General features: G+C 36.9%; 1 protein-coding gene across 1 annotated transcript in view; it reads right to left on the bottom strand.

The window, feature by feature from the left end:
- The window catches only part of VPS50 (VPS50 subunit of EARP/GARPII complex), a 74,456-nt gene that overhangs the window by 18,466 nt on the left and 38,504 nt on the right, over positions 1–17,486 (bottom strand). Inside the window, exons 18-21 of the mRNA XM_007427576.3 lie at positions 17,276–17,452; positions 15,386–15,504; positions 13,098–13,204; positions 2,303–2,424 (exon numbers count right to left, since the gene is read on the bottom strand). Of these exons, the coding sequence (XP_007427638.1) occupies positions 2,303–2,424; positions 13,098–13,204; positions 15,386–15,504; positions 17,276–17,452 (525 nt within the window). The remainder of the gene's footprint in view (positions 1–2,302; positions 2,425–13,097; positions 13,205–15,385; positions 15,505–17,275; positions 17,453–17,486) is intronic.

The following is a 17,486-nucleotide window of genomic DNA, read 5'->3' as shown; positions in this document are numbered from 1 at the left end:
GAGACGGGAGCAGTTGCTGGTAACGCGGAAGCCGCGCACACCCGAAAAAGGCGTGAAGCAACGGAAACCCCGCCTCCTGCGCTCGCCAGCTGGGCTCTGCTCTAGGAAGGAGGCAATGACAAACCACTACCGAAACACCTTGCCTTGAAAACTGTAGGGACTCGTCCAGGCAGTCGCCACAGAATTGGTAACAATCAAGTGCAGATTAAAAAAAAAACTATACCTCATCAAACGCAGTGAGACATAAACTGTATTTAACAAATTTTGGCTATCCCAAATTTTAAAAATGTTTTTGTACAGCATTTTTCCATGAAAAGTGCCCTTTAACAATGAACCTAGTTATTTTTATCAACTGTTGTGCATTCACCAGTCCAGCATTATGATTTTCCTACTACCTATGAACAGCATAGAACTGGGTTAGAGCTTTAAAATAAAGACAAGAAGCAAACACAAGACAAAAGTGAAACAAATCACGGCAAAAATAGCTCATGAAAATGAAGTCACTTTTGGAAACAAATATTTCTTGTCCCTCTTCATAAAAAATGGAATCACAATGTACTTTTCCTTCCTCCTCCCCCCACTACAAAAAAAAAAAAGAATAGAACAGGATTTGGAACCACGTGGAATTAAATGATTAATTTAGTTCTGCTAAGGATCATGGAATTGTTGAATTGGTATTGATTCATTGGTACAAGTAGTTAACAACTTGGTTAACAACTGCCTTGTTTAGCGACCATTCAAACTTACAATGGCGCTGAAAAAGTAGGTTTATGACCAGTCTTCAAACTTATGTCAGTCGCAGCATCCCCATGGTCATGATTACGATTTGAGCACTTGGCACTGACTCACGATTATGACATCACAGTGTTCCATGATCATGTGATTGGTATTTGCGACCTTCACAGCCAACTTCCAACAAGCAAAGTCAATGGGGAAGCCGGCGGTAAGCAAGACATGGATGTGTGACATCACACTTAACGACTGCAGGTTATTGACTACAGAACTGACATCCTAAGTTGGATGCGGTTATGTGATGTTTCACTTAACAACCACATTGCTTAGTGACAGAGTTGCCAGTCCCAATTGTAGCCATTAAGTGAGGACTACCTGTACTAATTTTGCAGTTGCTCAAACATGGAAAATATTCTCTTACTTGTTTGTATTGATGTTCTGACTGTATCTTTTAGATTTATAACTTCTAAATATATGACATATGGTAGATGTGAAATGTATGACATTGCCTACAGCCAACTTTTCAATCTTTGGAAAAGTCACTTTTATGTGAGATGGGCAGCTTTATAAATATGATAGATAGATAGATAGATAGATAGATAGATAGATAGATAGATAGATAGATAGATAGATAGATAGATTTTTATCCGAGTATAGAAAACAGAAATTTGCTATGGGAAGTACAGCCATTTCCCTGAAACCTTCTCCCAATATGGGCCAAGAGACTTAATGATTATAGTCAACTCTATACTCTTTAAGACCATGGAACAAACAAAACATTATTCTTCTCTCTATAAATGGAATCATACCATTGGAGTTATATGGCTAGTACCATGATCTTCACAGACCTGAACCATACCAAGGTAACTGCACATAATAATTACCTTAATTTGTTCCCAATTTGCTAATCTAACATTAAGGCATTAATTCAGATGTAATGATCAACACTGGCTTGATACAAGGCAGGAACTTTAGGAGGGAAGAAGTGCGTTTAGCCTGAAGTTTGTTTCCGTCTTTCTTCTCAATTTTTTAATTATATCTGGAATCATTGAATACATGACACTATTCACCTCTTATTTCTATTATTTCAGGGAAAGTTTTTCAAGTCATAACAATACAATATTGATCCCAAATAAATCCTTCCCATTGGTCTGAAAGCATTCTCTTTCAGAAGCAATACATTAAATTGTATTTATCATTGTCAGTACCTCCATCATCTTTATATAGGCAGATTCCCTATGATATGTTGTAAGAGGAACCAGATTTAAGGCCCATGAGATTTGAAAAGTAATTAACTCAGCAAAATCGATTGTTTCAGCATACCTTATAATGTCTCTTCTTCATCAGTGCCCAAACTACAAAAGCCTTATTCTTCGATACTCATATAGATTACAAAGATTACATAGAAACATTGCAAAAAAAGTACACTTAAAAAGCAAAGTAAGAAAAAATACTTCCACAGCCCTTGTAATATTTCACAGACAATGTACTATGCCAACTACAACTGATTCCATTATTTTCCATTTGTTATTTACTCAAAATTACTAACTGTATACCGATTTTTACTTACTGTGTTATTTCGGCCAAAAAATGTATAGATTGCATACATGTAGTAATCAAAAAGCTGTGACATAAAGTGAATCACATCAAATGCAATGGGCTTCAAAATGTTCATCATCTGCATGTATTTACCTTGAAAAGAAAAAAACAAAGAAAAACAATTCAACTTTCTGACCCAAGAATATCCATATAGAGCAGCATATTTATTGAATTCAAACAAAATCTTAAGCCTTATTATAGCTTTCCCCAACTGAGAACGACAAATGTGTCAAGCACATCTAAGAGAGCCAGTTGGCACTGTGGTTAAGGCATTGGATTAAGTCCTGGGTGACTTGGGCTAAATACTATCATTCAGCCCAATCTCTTCCACAGAGCTGGAATGTATCAGCAGAAGAATGCTATGTACACCACCAAGTATTTCTGAAGGAAAGACAGCATATAAATCTAACAAATCAAACTAAACAATTATCAGAAATCTTGAATCCTAGACATCAATGAAATACCCATAATTTACATTACTCCTGGGCAACATCATATATTCAGATGGAAGTAGAGTGGATGAACTGAGATCTAGTTAAGTTGCTAGAATAAGTGAGATAACAATATGACTCAATTCTGCTTTCCCACTGAGGCCCCTATTTCAGCATGCATCTCCAAAGATTTCCCAATTTCCAGAGCAGTTTTCTGAAGATACAGAGACTGCGGGTGAGCCATAGGAAAGGGATAAAAATTAATGCTCCCCCTTCTTTTTGTCAGAGAATAGATCTGTTTTTGAATATTGTACCACATAACTTGAATCCAACCCATTCTACTACTTGTACTAGTAATACTGAATGTTAGGATTTTGTTCTTGCTGCAATTACTGCAATGCTCAGATTACTGTCAGCAATCCTTCAAATGTATGTTATTTTTTACTTCTGCTTTACTGAGAATGAGGACTCTGGAAAAGCATAAGGAGGTCCATGCATAGCACAGGTTAGCCATCCATATTTTTCTAGAATTCTTAACTGTGAGACAAGCTATGATCAACAGATTCTTCCCTTTCCTGCCTTCATTATAGACACTTGTCTGCATTATTTTTAGCTAGGTGACTCTACCGCCTATGCAGCTCCTCCATTTCAGTAATGTCTGTCTCTATTCAGACAATGGAAGATAACCACCCCAATTAAAATGAAACTATGGGGGTGGGGAGTGGGGTTCAGTAGGACAAATATCAAGTTATTTATACAGCAGAAAACACAAAAATACTCTTTAGTCCACCAATAATTCTTTCTATCCTGATGGCCTTAGCTACTAATGTTCAAGCTTATTCCCATCATCTTAATTCCATGCTGGGTTCCATTTCTTGGCCAAATTATGTGAGATGGAATGCTAGAATTGGGCACACATATGTCCAGTGGAACCTGCTAAAAATGCTGCATGAAAATGACCCTCCTTTCCAAAGATTTCCGACACCGCATTCTACTCTTTATTCAGTGTCATGTCTTCTACCCCAACAGCTAAAAGCACCATCTTGGGTAAAAGCAGTGACATAATCTGAACATCTTAAATCATGGAAATGGTAATAGGAGCCAGAAAATTATAAAGTATTTATGCTGAATGTTCCAATTATAGAAAACCATACCACTTCAAAGAAACATACAACAATCATAATGCATTGTAGGCCTGAACGCAAGAGATGCACTGTATATTTTTAACTCAAATGAAACCAAAAGTAGAACCCCTCAGTCATACGAACAAACATTGAGTTTCTAATACTTCTGGGTGCAATGCAAGGAGCTGGTTATTACTTGCAAAGCCCTTCACGGCACAGGGCCAGGTTATTTGCAGGACTGCTTATCTCCAATTATTTCTGCCCTTCCCACAAAATCTGACACGGGAGGCCTGTGATGGGTCCCTTCTATTAAGCAATGTTATCTGAAGGAGTCATGCATTTTCAGTTGTAGTGCCTACTCTGTGGAATAGCTTACCCCCCCAGGATTAATAAGGCCATTGAAAACTGCTGACCTTCTGTAAGGCCTTGGTTAGGCATTTGGCCAGGATGCAAAGTGAGCCCATCTTTAGCAATTGTTAGTTTGTATTATATAGAGATTGGCCTCCAACATATGTTTTCATTTCTGTTGTTTTGCTGCTTTCTTTGCTGTCCTTTAACCCCAGAGTTGCATTGTGCAAGAACACTGGTTTTAGAAAAGAGGTAATCATTTGTGGATTTTTTTTAAAAAAAAGTCAGGCCATTGGTAACTATAGCTTAATTTAGTTTCCAAGTGTTTCTATTTATCTATGACAAGAGGAAAATCAAAACTTTTTTCTTATTCTTTGTTTTCTATGGCTTTAATATAGGTTTAATCATACCGATTTTCTTAAAAATAACAACATATCTTGTTTTAGCTACTCAAATTTTGCAAAGAATAGAAAGACACTGACATAGACCTGGAGAATGTATTTAATGTATTCAGTAATGGTTTCCCATTTTAGGTGGAAGTGCTGAATCTAGACATGTGAGCTACAGTTCTTCCAAACGTGTAGGGTAATGCTAAAAAAACGAACTCTTGCATATTCCCAGTGGTATTCACTGAATATGTTATTCTAGAAATGTAAGTAGTAGGACAAGTTGCACTTCTAAGAAACACTGAGTGCCCACATACACTTTTAAATTGCATTTCTTCTTTAAATGTCATTAACAAAATCAAATATTTCTTCTCTGCCTTCTCTGAACCTCTACTGCTAGCTGACACTCATTTCTCTTTAGTACTATAACACAATAATTCAAGTATTCAAGAACACTTATACGCAGCATAAAAATAATCTACTCTTTTCATGCAGGCACCAATTTTCCAATTTTCTTTTCATATGGCATGTTTAGCTAGCAAAGAGTCTGAAGGACAGTGTATAAGAATCTATGGGCAAAACAAGGTATTCCTTCCCTAAATCATGTCCCTGTAAAATATTTTCCCCACTAGTTGCCAAGAACATTTCTTTATCACTGCATCATTGTGCATCTTTACACCATTTATCTTCCAAGAACATTTCTTCTTCATTCCCACCATAAAACTAAACCAATTTTTCAACTCGCTTCTATAAAACTAGCAACCAGCCAGTAAATTGGTATTTTAAAAAGTCATTACCAGGAAGTTCTTACTTTTTGACTGTACTTTAAGAAAAGCAAAGGCAATGAAAGCAAACATGTACAAAGCGAATCATGTTTCTTGACAAATAGTACAGGTAGTCCTCATTTAGCAACCGCAACTGGGACTGGCAACTCAGTCGTTAAGTGAAGTGTCCACTAAGTAAAACCACAACTGTGCTTATGATTTTACTTCAGCTTTCCTTTGCTTTACAGACTTGTGAAGGTTGTAAATGTGAGAATTCATTGCAAAGTTACTTTTTAATCATCGTTGTAACTGCGAATGGTTGTTAAATGAGGAAGTCGCTAAACAAGGGCTACCTGTACTAGGATATTATTATAGGCAGGGGTGTCTAAAGAGGTGTCATCCAAGTAAAAAAAGGACAGAGCTTTGATTGCGTGGTTGTGGCCCCATTTTGACTTTTTTAGCACCCCTCCATGGACACTCCTGATCTTAGGAATCCTTTCTATCTAAACTACTTTCTACTATGACTTTAAAGTAAACTGCATGGTCACATTTTTATTTAAAGTCTATATTTTATTTTATTATTTCCAAAATATTATCTAGCTTTCAAAGTGCTCAGTGATATGATCAGACTGAGAAAAAATCAAATTATTCTTAATACTATAATGGGTTTATATGATGGTGATTATTCTTATGAAGTTCTGTATCACATTCAATAATTCCATTACATGTTGGTTCAATCTAAGACATCTTTTCCATGGCTAGATATTTTTTCTTAACAGACTTCTTCATCTTCATCTGTACATATGTCAATCTGGACAGATAAACTGAAAGTGGATATTTAAAGTGTTTGTGATTTTATATATATTTACACACACATCCAAATACATACACATGTGCGTGCACATACACAAATGTATGTGTACTCCCAAACTTTTTCTTCCTCTTTTTCAAGTAGTATGTTTTTATCAATTTCTTCAAATAATTCTATAATTGGTCTGTCTTAGTTTATTCTGTTATGCAAATATAAAATATAAAGAAAGGAAGGAAGGAACCATGAAAGGGAAAACGTTTATTCAAGATACGGTTATCCCGAACAGATTATGAACAAGTTATCTGAGATTGCCCTTTACAGTCTGGCAGAGGCGATAACAGGTGATAACAGGAAAGCATTTTTGTTCTATACTTTGAGAGAGAAATTAAGTAGCAGGACGTACCACGAGCCATATCATGTTGTATTTATAGCTTCAAAAATGTATGTGAGCCTAAGTGACGAAGGCTGAAATTCTACACAGAAACACCTAGCCTTGGAAGCCTCTGTTCCCACACTTTCTAAGATTCCTTTGGGGTAAACCTGCTTTTTACTCTTCCAAGGCTTTCATCAACAAACACCCTTTCATGTTCATGCTGGAGTTAGTTAATACATGAAAGCAAATTTTTGCCATTTTTCATCTTTAACTGCTTCACACTGTTACTATGACAATGAATTTTTTTTTTAAAATTGGAATGTTTCACACAGTTAAAAATCTCTGTGGGCATGCCAATTAGCCATTTCTGAGTACAGAACAGTAAAAGCTATACAGAATGCCACTACTGAAGAAATCTAACAAAGCAACATATTTAACAATATGGAATTAATTTTATTAAACATTTTATTAACCAGTAAGTTCTACTTTGGGAACCTTTAAAAAAAACTTGATTAAAACAGGGACACACAACTTTTTTCTTGGCTGAAACTTGCATTTAGCCTTTGATGACATACTAAGAACTGTACTCCAAAACATGGCAGAGCAAAAACAAAATAGTGGGCATTGCCAAGCCAAATGTTAAATATGGTTATTATAAACTTAATTAAATTTATATTAAATTCAATTCACTAAACCCCATTAATGTCTTTTCTCTCTATGAATTTAATTATTTTCCCCTTTCTGTTAGGTTGAAAATTACAATTTGATTACAGTTCTGTGAGGGCTTTTGGGGACCTCACCCAAAGTTTTGGGAGTTACAAGTTTGGCCTACTATATATCTCTGGTGATTCCAATCCTTCCTAAATGGACGATTCCAACAGTACTAGTGGGGAGTGGCTCAATGGGCACTCCCTTGTAGAGTCCTGCTGGGGCTGATTCTCCCCCCCCCCCCATTAATATCTACATAAACCATTAGGGGGAGATGGGCGGAGATAAATTAAATAAATAAATAAATGAATGAATGAATAAATAAAAGTTATCAACCAGATTGGAATGAGCTCACCAAGCTAAATACCACTACTCTGGACTGGGTTGGACTGGAGATGTTGTGGAAATCTTGACCCAGAGGCTGTGGGGGCCTGGATGGGATAAAACAAGCTGAAGCTGCATCCTAATGAAACAGAATTGCTGTTCAAGATCATCTGACTCTTTGTTGCCTCCAAATATAACTCTGGTTGGGGGGTGGCATTTCCCATGAAGGAAGAGGTCTGTGTCTCAGTTGTCCCCTTGGACTCCCAGCTACTGCTAGATACACAGATGGAGTCTGTAGCGGGAGGGCTTCCCCTAGCTCTGACTCATGGTACCAAGTGCAATCCTACTGGGAGTAGGAGGACCTACCAACAGTGACTCATACCCTCATCACCACCAAGGTACATTTTAATGCCCTCTCCCTGGAGCCACCTCTGAAAATTACTTGGAAACTGCAATCGCAGTTTGTTGGCAGGTGAGAGCTTTAACAGCCCTTTGCACCTATACTGTGGATGCTGCAATAGTTTCCTTTAGTTTTTCTGGATACAATTCAAAGTGAAATTTTCAACCTGAAAGCCCAAGATGGTTTGGCTGTTAAGTACCTTATTCAGGAAGAACTGTCCCATCCAGCTCATTGGTCCCAGTTGAGGATATTGAGTTTTCCCCATTATTGTGAGGGCAGATCACAGGGAATCCAGAGGCAGTGATTTTCAGTGGCAGTACCACTTAGCAGAATAAACTCTCCCTCTGCCTCCCATCCCCAAGATTAGGTCAGCACCAAATTTGGCATCCTGCTGCAAAGCTGTTAAAACAGAGCTTTCCACAGAGCTTTTTGATGTTAATGTCATAATAAGATAGGTGTATGCTGGCAATCTAGAATTCCCCAAATTAGGGGATGTGCATTCAGGCCCAGGGTGACATACAAAAGTATGAGATGTATCCAAAACGTATGCATTCAAGTACCTATCAGGGTACTTGTTTTCAATGGCTTCTGCATTTCATATCTCATTTTATTCTGGAGGATGCCTCAACATCCATAAGCAGCTTTTCAAATGAGATGATATGTGTAAAGGAATATGAGCAACAATAAAAATAGGTGCCCCAATATGTAGAAGCAAAAGCAGAAGCACTTTCAAATACGACAAAGCTACTTTTCATATTTGAGAGACATATAGAGAACCTTGTAGGTTTATTCTTAATATCATGTTTCATACAAAGTCTAGAAGCTGAATATTACAAAAGGGTGAAATGCCTCTATTTTTAAGATATGAACTAACTCCTTCCTTCCTTCCTTCCTTCCTTCCTTCCTTCCTTCCTTCCTTCCTTCCTTCCTTCCTTCCTTCCTTCCTTCCTTTTCAGGATAAAACTGGCCAGCCTTTTACTGAGAGTCAGTTTGGTGTAGTTAAGGCACCAGGTTAGAAACCAAGAGACTGTGAGCTCTAGTCCCATTTTAGGAAAAAAGGCAGCAGGGTGACTTTGAACCAGTCACTTTCTCACAGCCCTAGGAAGGAGGCAATGAAAAACCACTTCCCAAAAATGCTGCCAAGAAAACAAAAGGAACTTATCCAGGCAGCTGCCAGCAATCAAGACTAACTTGAAGGCACACACAACCACCACAAAGCCTTTTACTATAGCTTTTAAATTATGGTACAGATTCTTGAACTAAATAAAAATATCTCAGGACCCAGAATGGGCCTGAGGTCTAAACTAGAGACACAGCATGGTGTAGTGGTAAGGTGCTGGACTACAAACCAGGAGACCGTGCATGCTAGTCCTCCATTAGGCCTAAAAGCCAGCTGGGTGCCGTTGGGCCAGTTGCTCTCTCTCAGACCAACCAATCTCAGAGGGATATTGTTGTTGTGGAAAAAATAAGGGGTAAGAGCATTATGTATGCTGCCCTGAGTTGCATAAAATAAAGGTGGGATATAAATCTAATAATAAACAGACATACACATGTACATAAAATGCTGCTCATTTCTACTCTGTCCATCTCTTCTACTTCTCTCCAGATATTTACGCCCAAACTAGTATTTCAAAGCAAGGCTGAAACCTTCTGCAACATAACTGCCAGGCTATCTAGGGATACCTTTTATAGAAGTTATAATAGAAATAATTAAAAATGAACAATTTGGGGGCTGGATATAGGAATCTTTTCTTATTTTTCTGGTTTCAAACTCCTGAATTATTTCATCTGTGCCAAGTTCATCTAAAGATTATCAATGTCTCTACACAGATTTATAGAGGATAATTCTGCATGTTCTTCAAACAAGCAGATACAACAACAGACTGTTAGTCCAACGACAGATATCAAATGTTTGGCCAAGAATTATTGGCAAAATTTATTAACCTATTACAGAAGCATCCCAGAAGACTTTAAAGCACTTCAGCTCATGCTTTTAGGTGAAGTTAACCAATGTAAATTTTCTCCAAGCATAATGAGATACCGGGAAAGAGCTCGGGGAAAACAGCAAAAATGCATGAAAATAAGGTTCTGTGGAAAACAATTTAATTACATTCCATTATGTCCATAAGATGAAAATCAATTTGTTTACATTATAGATGAAGCTAGGACAGGAAGGCCTGGTGCAATATGGTTCATGGGGCCACGAAGAGTCGGACACGACTTAACGACTGAACAACAACATAGATGAAGCTAATGAGTCAATAGGATCACTTGAGTGGCATTTTTTAAAAAGTGTTATGAAAAAGTCCCCCAAATACTAAAGCAAATTTTGTTACATCAGGGATCATAAAAACACATATGCTGATGCACATCCAGAAGCAACAAATTCTTCAAGGCTCACTTCTTACATCTTAACAAAGATTAAGTAGCAAGCAGAGCAACCAAACTATTTAAAGCTTCCTCATTAACACATACTTGTTTAACATATCTGTTAAAATATTGCAATCAGGATTCTCTATCATCCTCCCCTGGCAGTTGCTCCATGTAGCATATAATGCAGTTCCCAAAAGTTTATAGGTACTTTTCCTACTGATAAGAATATTACTTCCAGACAGAAAACTCACTCTATCTGTTGAGAGCTTACGTCTAACTCAGCTGTTACACAAAGAATGATGTCAAAAAAATTATGGCTCCTTAGCCTTTTATTTTTATCTTTCGAAGACATTAGATAAAGTATGTTTGCTACATATGTGTATAGAAATAAGGGCCTTTTTTATTTCACAATGATTTATTTTCACCAGTAAAATGATCCATTTGATCCACAAGAATTTTCCCCTACTGAACTCAACGACATTAATTTTTTTATTTTCCTACTCTTTGTCAGAATTCAAAAAGAGGATTTTTTGGTTTCTGTTTAATATATGAGGCAGACAGTACAGAAAAGAATGATGTCAAAAAGTTATGGCTCCTTAGCCTTTCATTTTTATCTTTAGAAGACATTAGATAAAGTATGTTAGCTACATATATGTACAGAAATAAGGGCCTTCTTTATTTCACAATGATTTATTTTCACCTGTAAAAAGATCCATTTGATCCACAAGAATTTTCCCCTACTGAACTCAATGACATTCGTTTTTTATTTACCTATTCTTTGTCAGAATTCAAAAACAGGATTTTTTTGGTTTCTGTTTACTATATGAGGGAAAACATTCAGCTACTTCAGCTATTTACCCAGCAAATTTCCAACACTATATACCACATCCATTCTTAAGAATCCTTGAATTCTCAAGAACAGACACTCAAGATTCACATAAGGCAAAATAAAGGTGAAAATAAAAACATATGTCTTTATTATTCAATATTATGTTCCTGCTGCTTAGGCTGCATAGGATGATCAGTATGTGTGTGTGGGGGGGTTACTAAGTGCTGGACCAAAACCACAGGCAGGTATATAAACAGCACAAAGAGAGAGAAGAAGCAGGAGTGCTACAACAGACACCTGACTTGATTTTGATTAATATCATTACTGCTCCTGGAACTTGTGAATGGCTACAAGGAAATATGCCTGCTATTCTGCAGCAATGGTGCCATCACCTAGTGGGTGAGACTGAGGCAAGACCCAGTGCCTGGAGAGGTTGTTTCAAAAAGCAGGTGATTTTTCCACAGTCAGCACTCTCCTTTATCTACCTGGGGGTTGAGGTTGAGAGTCAGGAGACAGAGTGTTTTTTCCATTTCCTATTCCCCAGCTCAAAGCTAAAGATGGCGGAGACCCAGAAGAACCAGCTACCACCAAGAGAATGGGCACATTTTGGCCTTAAAAACAGCATAAAATGGGAGTATTTCAAACCTGAGCTTGAAGAACCATGATTTTTTAAACACACGCACGCCTTACTTAATCTTTGTTACAGCTTTACAGCCAGAAAACACAATATGCATCAAATACATAGGTCAGATATAAACACATACATCTACAATCTATAGATAAGCATAAAATACAAAATAATAATAATCACCAAGACTAATACTATTCTTCACTGATAAGTGAGACAAATAGAAAAAATAGAGGCAAAGAATCGAGCAGCCTGAGATGATACATTAGGATCCTGTTGAGACAGAAAAGCAACAAATAAGCTTGGTGTCCCTGCCAAGGTATTTCTTCAGAATGGAATAGATTTGTGTGTTTCAAACTTGGCAACTTTAAGATGTGTGGACTTCAACTCAGCAGGCTGGGGAATTCTGGGGGTTGAAGTCCACACAACTTAAAGTTGCCAAGTTTGAAAAACCCTGGAATAGATTAATGTCAACCAGCATTCTCTGCAAAGCGAGCAACACGCGAGCAGATGGCCAGGGACTCCACAGAGGATCCCACATGGGCATATGTGCTGATGGACATTTTTATAATGCCACCACAAGACTGTGGATGTATCCTCCCAGGTTGCTTGATTCTGTGCCTCCACTATATTGTATTTTATGCTAACTTTTTATTTATATCTGTAGATTTGAGATATATGTGTTTCTGTATCTATCTGACATTTTCTATATATCTGATTATGTTTTCTTGCTTAATAAAGATTAAGGAAATACACAGACACAAACACACACACTGAAACTTTATATGAGCACACACATCTTTTGTGACAGTTTTTACACAGTCAAAGGAACCACCCTTGTATTATATCTGGTTGTTACCAAGACAAGGAACAGGTGGAAACTAATGTCCCACCCAACAGAGACTCACTTCCAGTTTTTTACATAGCAGGCAGGAGAAAGAGGCACAAAAAACCTGAACACTGGCTGTCATAATAGAGCTCACATATGATACACAGGAGTCAGTGACATTCTTTCGTAATAGCTTCATAGTCTACTAGAATAGATCTACTTATCTGACACTTTCTGTCCTTGGAAATATTTTTTTGCTGTGTTTGCCCTGTTACCCAAGAAAGACCTGATATATTTTCATGAGAATATGGAGACTACTGATAAATACTTTTTTCCAATAAGGTTTAAATTCCAGCTTTTTAAAAAATATATAAAAAGATATAAAAGATAGAACACACTGTGCACATTTAAAAATAAAAAGCTCAAAGTTTCACTTACCAACAAGCCTAATTACATTAAGTGTAGTGTTGGTTAAAATGGGAGCATTCACCTTGTTGAGGCAATAATCTGATCTCTTCCTGCTTCTCAGAGTTTCTCGAGAAACGCTAGGTAAAAGACATTAATTGTAAGTACACAGATATCCAGCAGATTGCACAGATGTGTCAGAAAAATGAATCTTCTTTTACTTTATCAGACACCTAATAAATACTGAGTTGGAGAAAAGTGAAAAATCAAAAAGATTATTTTTCTTTCTTTTTTTTTTCACATCTTAGCCTTTCATTTCTTTTTTTCTTCCTTCTTTAGTTGTTTTTCTTTTCATTTTTTCTTTCCTTTTTGATCTGTTTCTACTGTAGTTTAGCTAAACAGTAGAACTAAAATTGTTCAGTTTAATATTTTAGTTTAGTTTTGATTCTTTTATGTATATAACTTTATTAACAGTAGTTAAATGAAATGTATTTGTTCTGTTTTGAGTATTATCACTTATATTATTACTTGGACTACTTGTATAATTAATTGTATTAGCTTACAAATTTAATACAATTCGTACAATAAAAAACTAAGTTGGGGAAGATGGTGTGTTTATATTTTTAATATATTTTAATTACTTTTGTTCTGACACCTTGGGAATTTAATTTCAATCACTTAATTTTGCCAAAATGTGGAATTTATGAAAACACCTCACCCACCCAAAAATATTTTTATCATCTTCAAACCAAAACAATTGCTGGAATAACATAGCAGTTCCCTAAAACTGCTTTTAGGATCTCCTCTCTCATCTTACTCTTGGATAAGAAAGCACAACAGATGAATGATTTAATTTTAGAGGTGATTTGTAGCATTTTGTTATTCTGTGTAAGTATTATTAGAACTAGAAAGAACAAACGTCTCATTGATTTTCAGGATAAAGGTCATATGATGACCTTGAGTACAAATCAATAATGCCTTAGAATCAAAGTCTGCCTAATTTTGGAAGGGATGAGTGCTGCAAGAAAATAAATCTTTATACATGAAGGATTTAGTGTTACAAATGCTAAAGTTGTTATGTAGCTTCCTTCCAATTTCATAGGACTGAAGATGTGCCTAATGCCAAAGCCAAGAAATTTTGGCTGCTTAAGGCAACACAGCACACGCTCATTCCCACTGCAAGTCAAGGAGCTCAGTACCTAAGACAGTTTACAATGATGCTGTGATGGTCATTAGTTTTAACGGTCATAAAACAGGAGTAGATAGGTCTGCCTAACCAACATTGACTGATTTCAAAAAGCTAATCAGACCTAGCTAGAACTTGGTTGGGAGATCACAGAAAATCTCAGGCTTGCAACTCAAAATACATCCCAGAAAATAGCAATAGCTTATTGTTGCCAAGAAAACTACATGGATGTGTCCATTATTTCAGCAGGAGCTGAGCTCAACTCAAAAGAAACTTTACTTTTTAGGCAGGTCATGGAGAATAGGCAATCATAATTAATAATCTTGATGACTGTATATTACCTCCTGAATCAAAGGCAGCATACCTTAAATAACAGGTAGTCCTCACTTAGTGACCATAATTGGGACTGGCAACTGTCGCTAAGCGCTGCAGGCACTAAGCAGAAAATCATGTGACCACAATGGGGTTACCACCTCATTTCCCCTTCAGTTTTTAAGTGAAACATCATGTGACCATAACTTACGATTTTACTTCTGCCTTCTCTGTTAACTGCTTGTCACAAGCCAGTTGTGAAGCACACAAAGGGTGATCATGTGACTGCAGGACACTGTGACAGTCGTAAATGCAAGGATTGGTCACAAAGCTTTTTTTTACACCATCGTAACTTCGAACAGTCACTAAACAAGGCAGTCAGTAAGTGAGGACTTATTTATAGCATTTGTTAAGGAATAATGGTAGAAGGATATCATCCTCCTGTCCATGCTTGTGAACCTCCAGGAAACCCTTACTTGACCACTGCGTGCCATAAAATTCTAGACAAGAGAGATCTTTGAGCATTTAGCAAGAATCTTCAGTTACTTTGGCAACTGACCCAAAATATCCTAAATCTGCTCTTCCATGATAGTAAAGATACAATTAACAAATTAATAATTAACTAACAGATGAACTAGCAATTTGTGTCCCTTCAGGACACTCAAACTGAGCTTCTTGAGGCAGGTTGCTTTATTCTCCCTAATGAGGCCATCTGAAAGAAAGTTAAAAAAAGAGTTGTTCTTCCTTTTGAAGTCTCAATAACGTCGAAGTGATAACAGGTTCCCAAGAATGGCATGAAATGCAAAATATGTACCCAAAGTACCTTTTTACTGGGGCATCTCCAGTCTGTTCATCAACATAGTCCCTTTTCAGTTCTTCGGGAACATCACTGTCACTATCATACTCTTGATAGGCGCTCTTTTCCTGTTCATCCGACTCATACTATCAACAACAGATTGAAAAAGTTTTCAGTTTCTTTGTGACAGTCCAGAATCCACATTAATGTCTCAACAGCCCTTAGAGTATAACTGTGTACACAGAGCAATATTGCCTCAAGTAATATATATTACTGCATCTTGTTTTACTGTCTTCTATTATTTCACTGCATTGTATTTATTATTTTCATTTTTTAAAAAAATGCATTGTAATTCAGCCAGAATATCCTGCTATTAAGAAAATAAGAAATTTCACAGTACTGGTTTGACTGAAATCCATTTTGTTATTTTCTGTCCACACACATATACCTACCACAACTTCATCTAGTCAGCATCAAGCATTAAGTTATGAGAAACTGCTTATTACCACCTGAATTGCAGGAGAGGACCGATTAGACTTGCAAACATTGTAATCATCATTTTCCTTTAACCTTTTTTGAATGCTGAATGTGAGCTTTCAGGAAAATGAGAAAAACAATGCATGATGGGCAAAAAGGAAAAAGAGCCAAGGGAAGTTCTCTTGCCCAATATGGAATGTAGCCCACTACATTTGAAATTTGGATCTAAGTAAAATGTACTAAAAAAGTGGTAGCAAATTGTCAACAACCATGATTTAAAATACTAGCTAAGTGTCTCCAAATAAATTAATCCCAAATGTAAAATTAATGAAGCTCATAATATATTATGTAAATCTAATAATCATCCAATCAGGTTTAAGGAAAACATGCATAACTCATTTTTCCAGTCTTGTAATTCTTCACAGAACATTGCTTATTGCAAATGCTAGAGGAAGCCAAAAGATTGCCCATTACAGACTTCTCATATCACTATGAAGATTCACTCATCCAAATTATTTTAAATTGGGAGGCTGTCCTGCAAGCCATAAATACAATGGCATTTCTTGCAAAATATATGTCAAATAGCACACAGCTCCATTCAGCTATAAGCAATCTGAAGCCTAGTTAAAGGAGAACACATTACCAAATAGATGCAATCAATGCACCTCTCAGTGGTTGGTTGTTTCTGATCTCAGATAGCAATGCATGGCTATCTGGTCTGATAACAGCATCAATTGCCCATATGCATGGCCAATTATATGCCCCATTATTGCCTACTGAATATGCTTCCGATCATAAGATATCCCCAAGAAACAGACAGCTCCTAACTCTGTCATGGAAATACCAGAAAAATTATTCCAAAAATAATGGCAAAAACTGTGAAGAAGAAGAAGAAGAAGAAGAAGAAGAAGAAGAAGAAGAAGAAGAAGAAGAAGAAGAAGAAGAAGAAGAAGAAGAAGAAGAAGAAGAAGAAGAAGAAGAAGAAGAAGAAGAAGAAGAAGAGGAGGAGGAGGAGGAGGAGGAGGAGGAGGAGGAGGAGGAGGAGGAGGAGGAGGAGGAGGAGGAGGAGGAGGAGGAGGAGGAGGAGGAGGAGGAGGAGGAGGAGGAGGAGGAGGAGGAGGAGGAGGAGGAGGAGGAACAACAACAACAACAACAACAACAACAACAACAACACAAATGAAATCATCATATATCATTATCCCCCACCTTAACCCATACTTTTACAGCTTTAAATGGTCTGGAGCTAAAATATATTAATGACTACTTTTTTCCTTTATATATGATGTGGTAATAACACTTAAACTATGGGCAATGTGAAAGTTCTCATGTGCTTCAAATCACCTTTTCCTTTTGACTCCTAATTATTTTGTCACATTTCTTTTAAGAATCAGTTGGTTGATATTCTATATACACTAAGGGATACAGAATTTTTTTACTTGCCCCATTAGAAGCCAGCACATCTTCTGTCTCATCATCCTTGTTGTTGGCTTGGATTTCAAAGGGATTTCCTCCATTACGATACTGCTCAAAAAGAGTTACGGCGCTTTCTGTTTCTGACGCAGGTTGCTTGCTTGGTGACACAGTAGGGGAACGCGATTGTGCCATGAACTTAAATTCCTGTTACCATAAGCAGAAGATCATTTAAACATTT

The sequence above is a fragment of the Python bivittatus genome, unplaced genomic scaffold, assembly GCF_059951505.1.
Source record: "Python bivittatus isolate LINGU-HERP-01145 unplaced genomic scaffold, Pbiv_v1 ctg000610_np1212, whole genome shotgun sequence".
Lineage (NCBI taxonomy): Eukaryota > Metazoa > Chordata > Lepidosauria > Squamata > Pythonidae > Python > Python bivittatus.
Note: the sequence above shows the minus strand (reverse complement) of the source record. Positions and strands in the feature narration are given on the sequence as shown.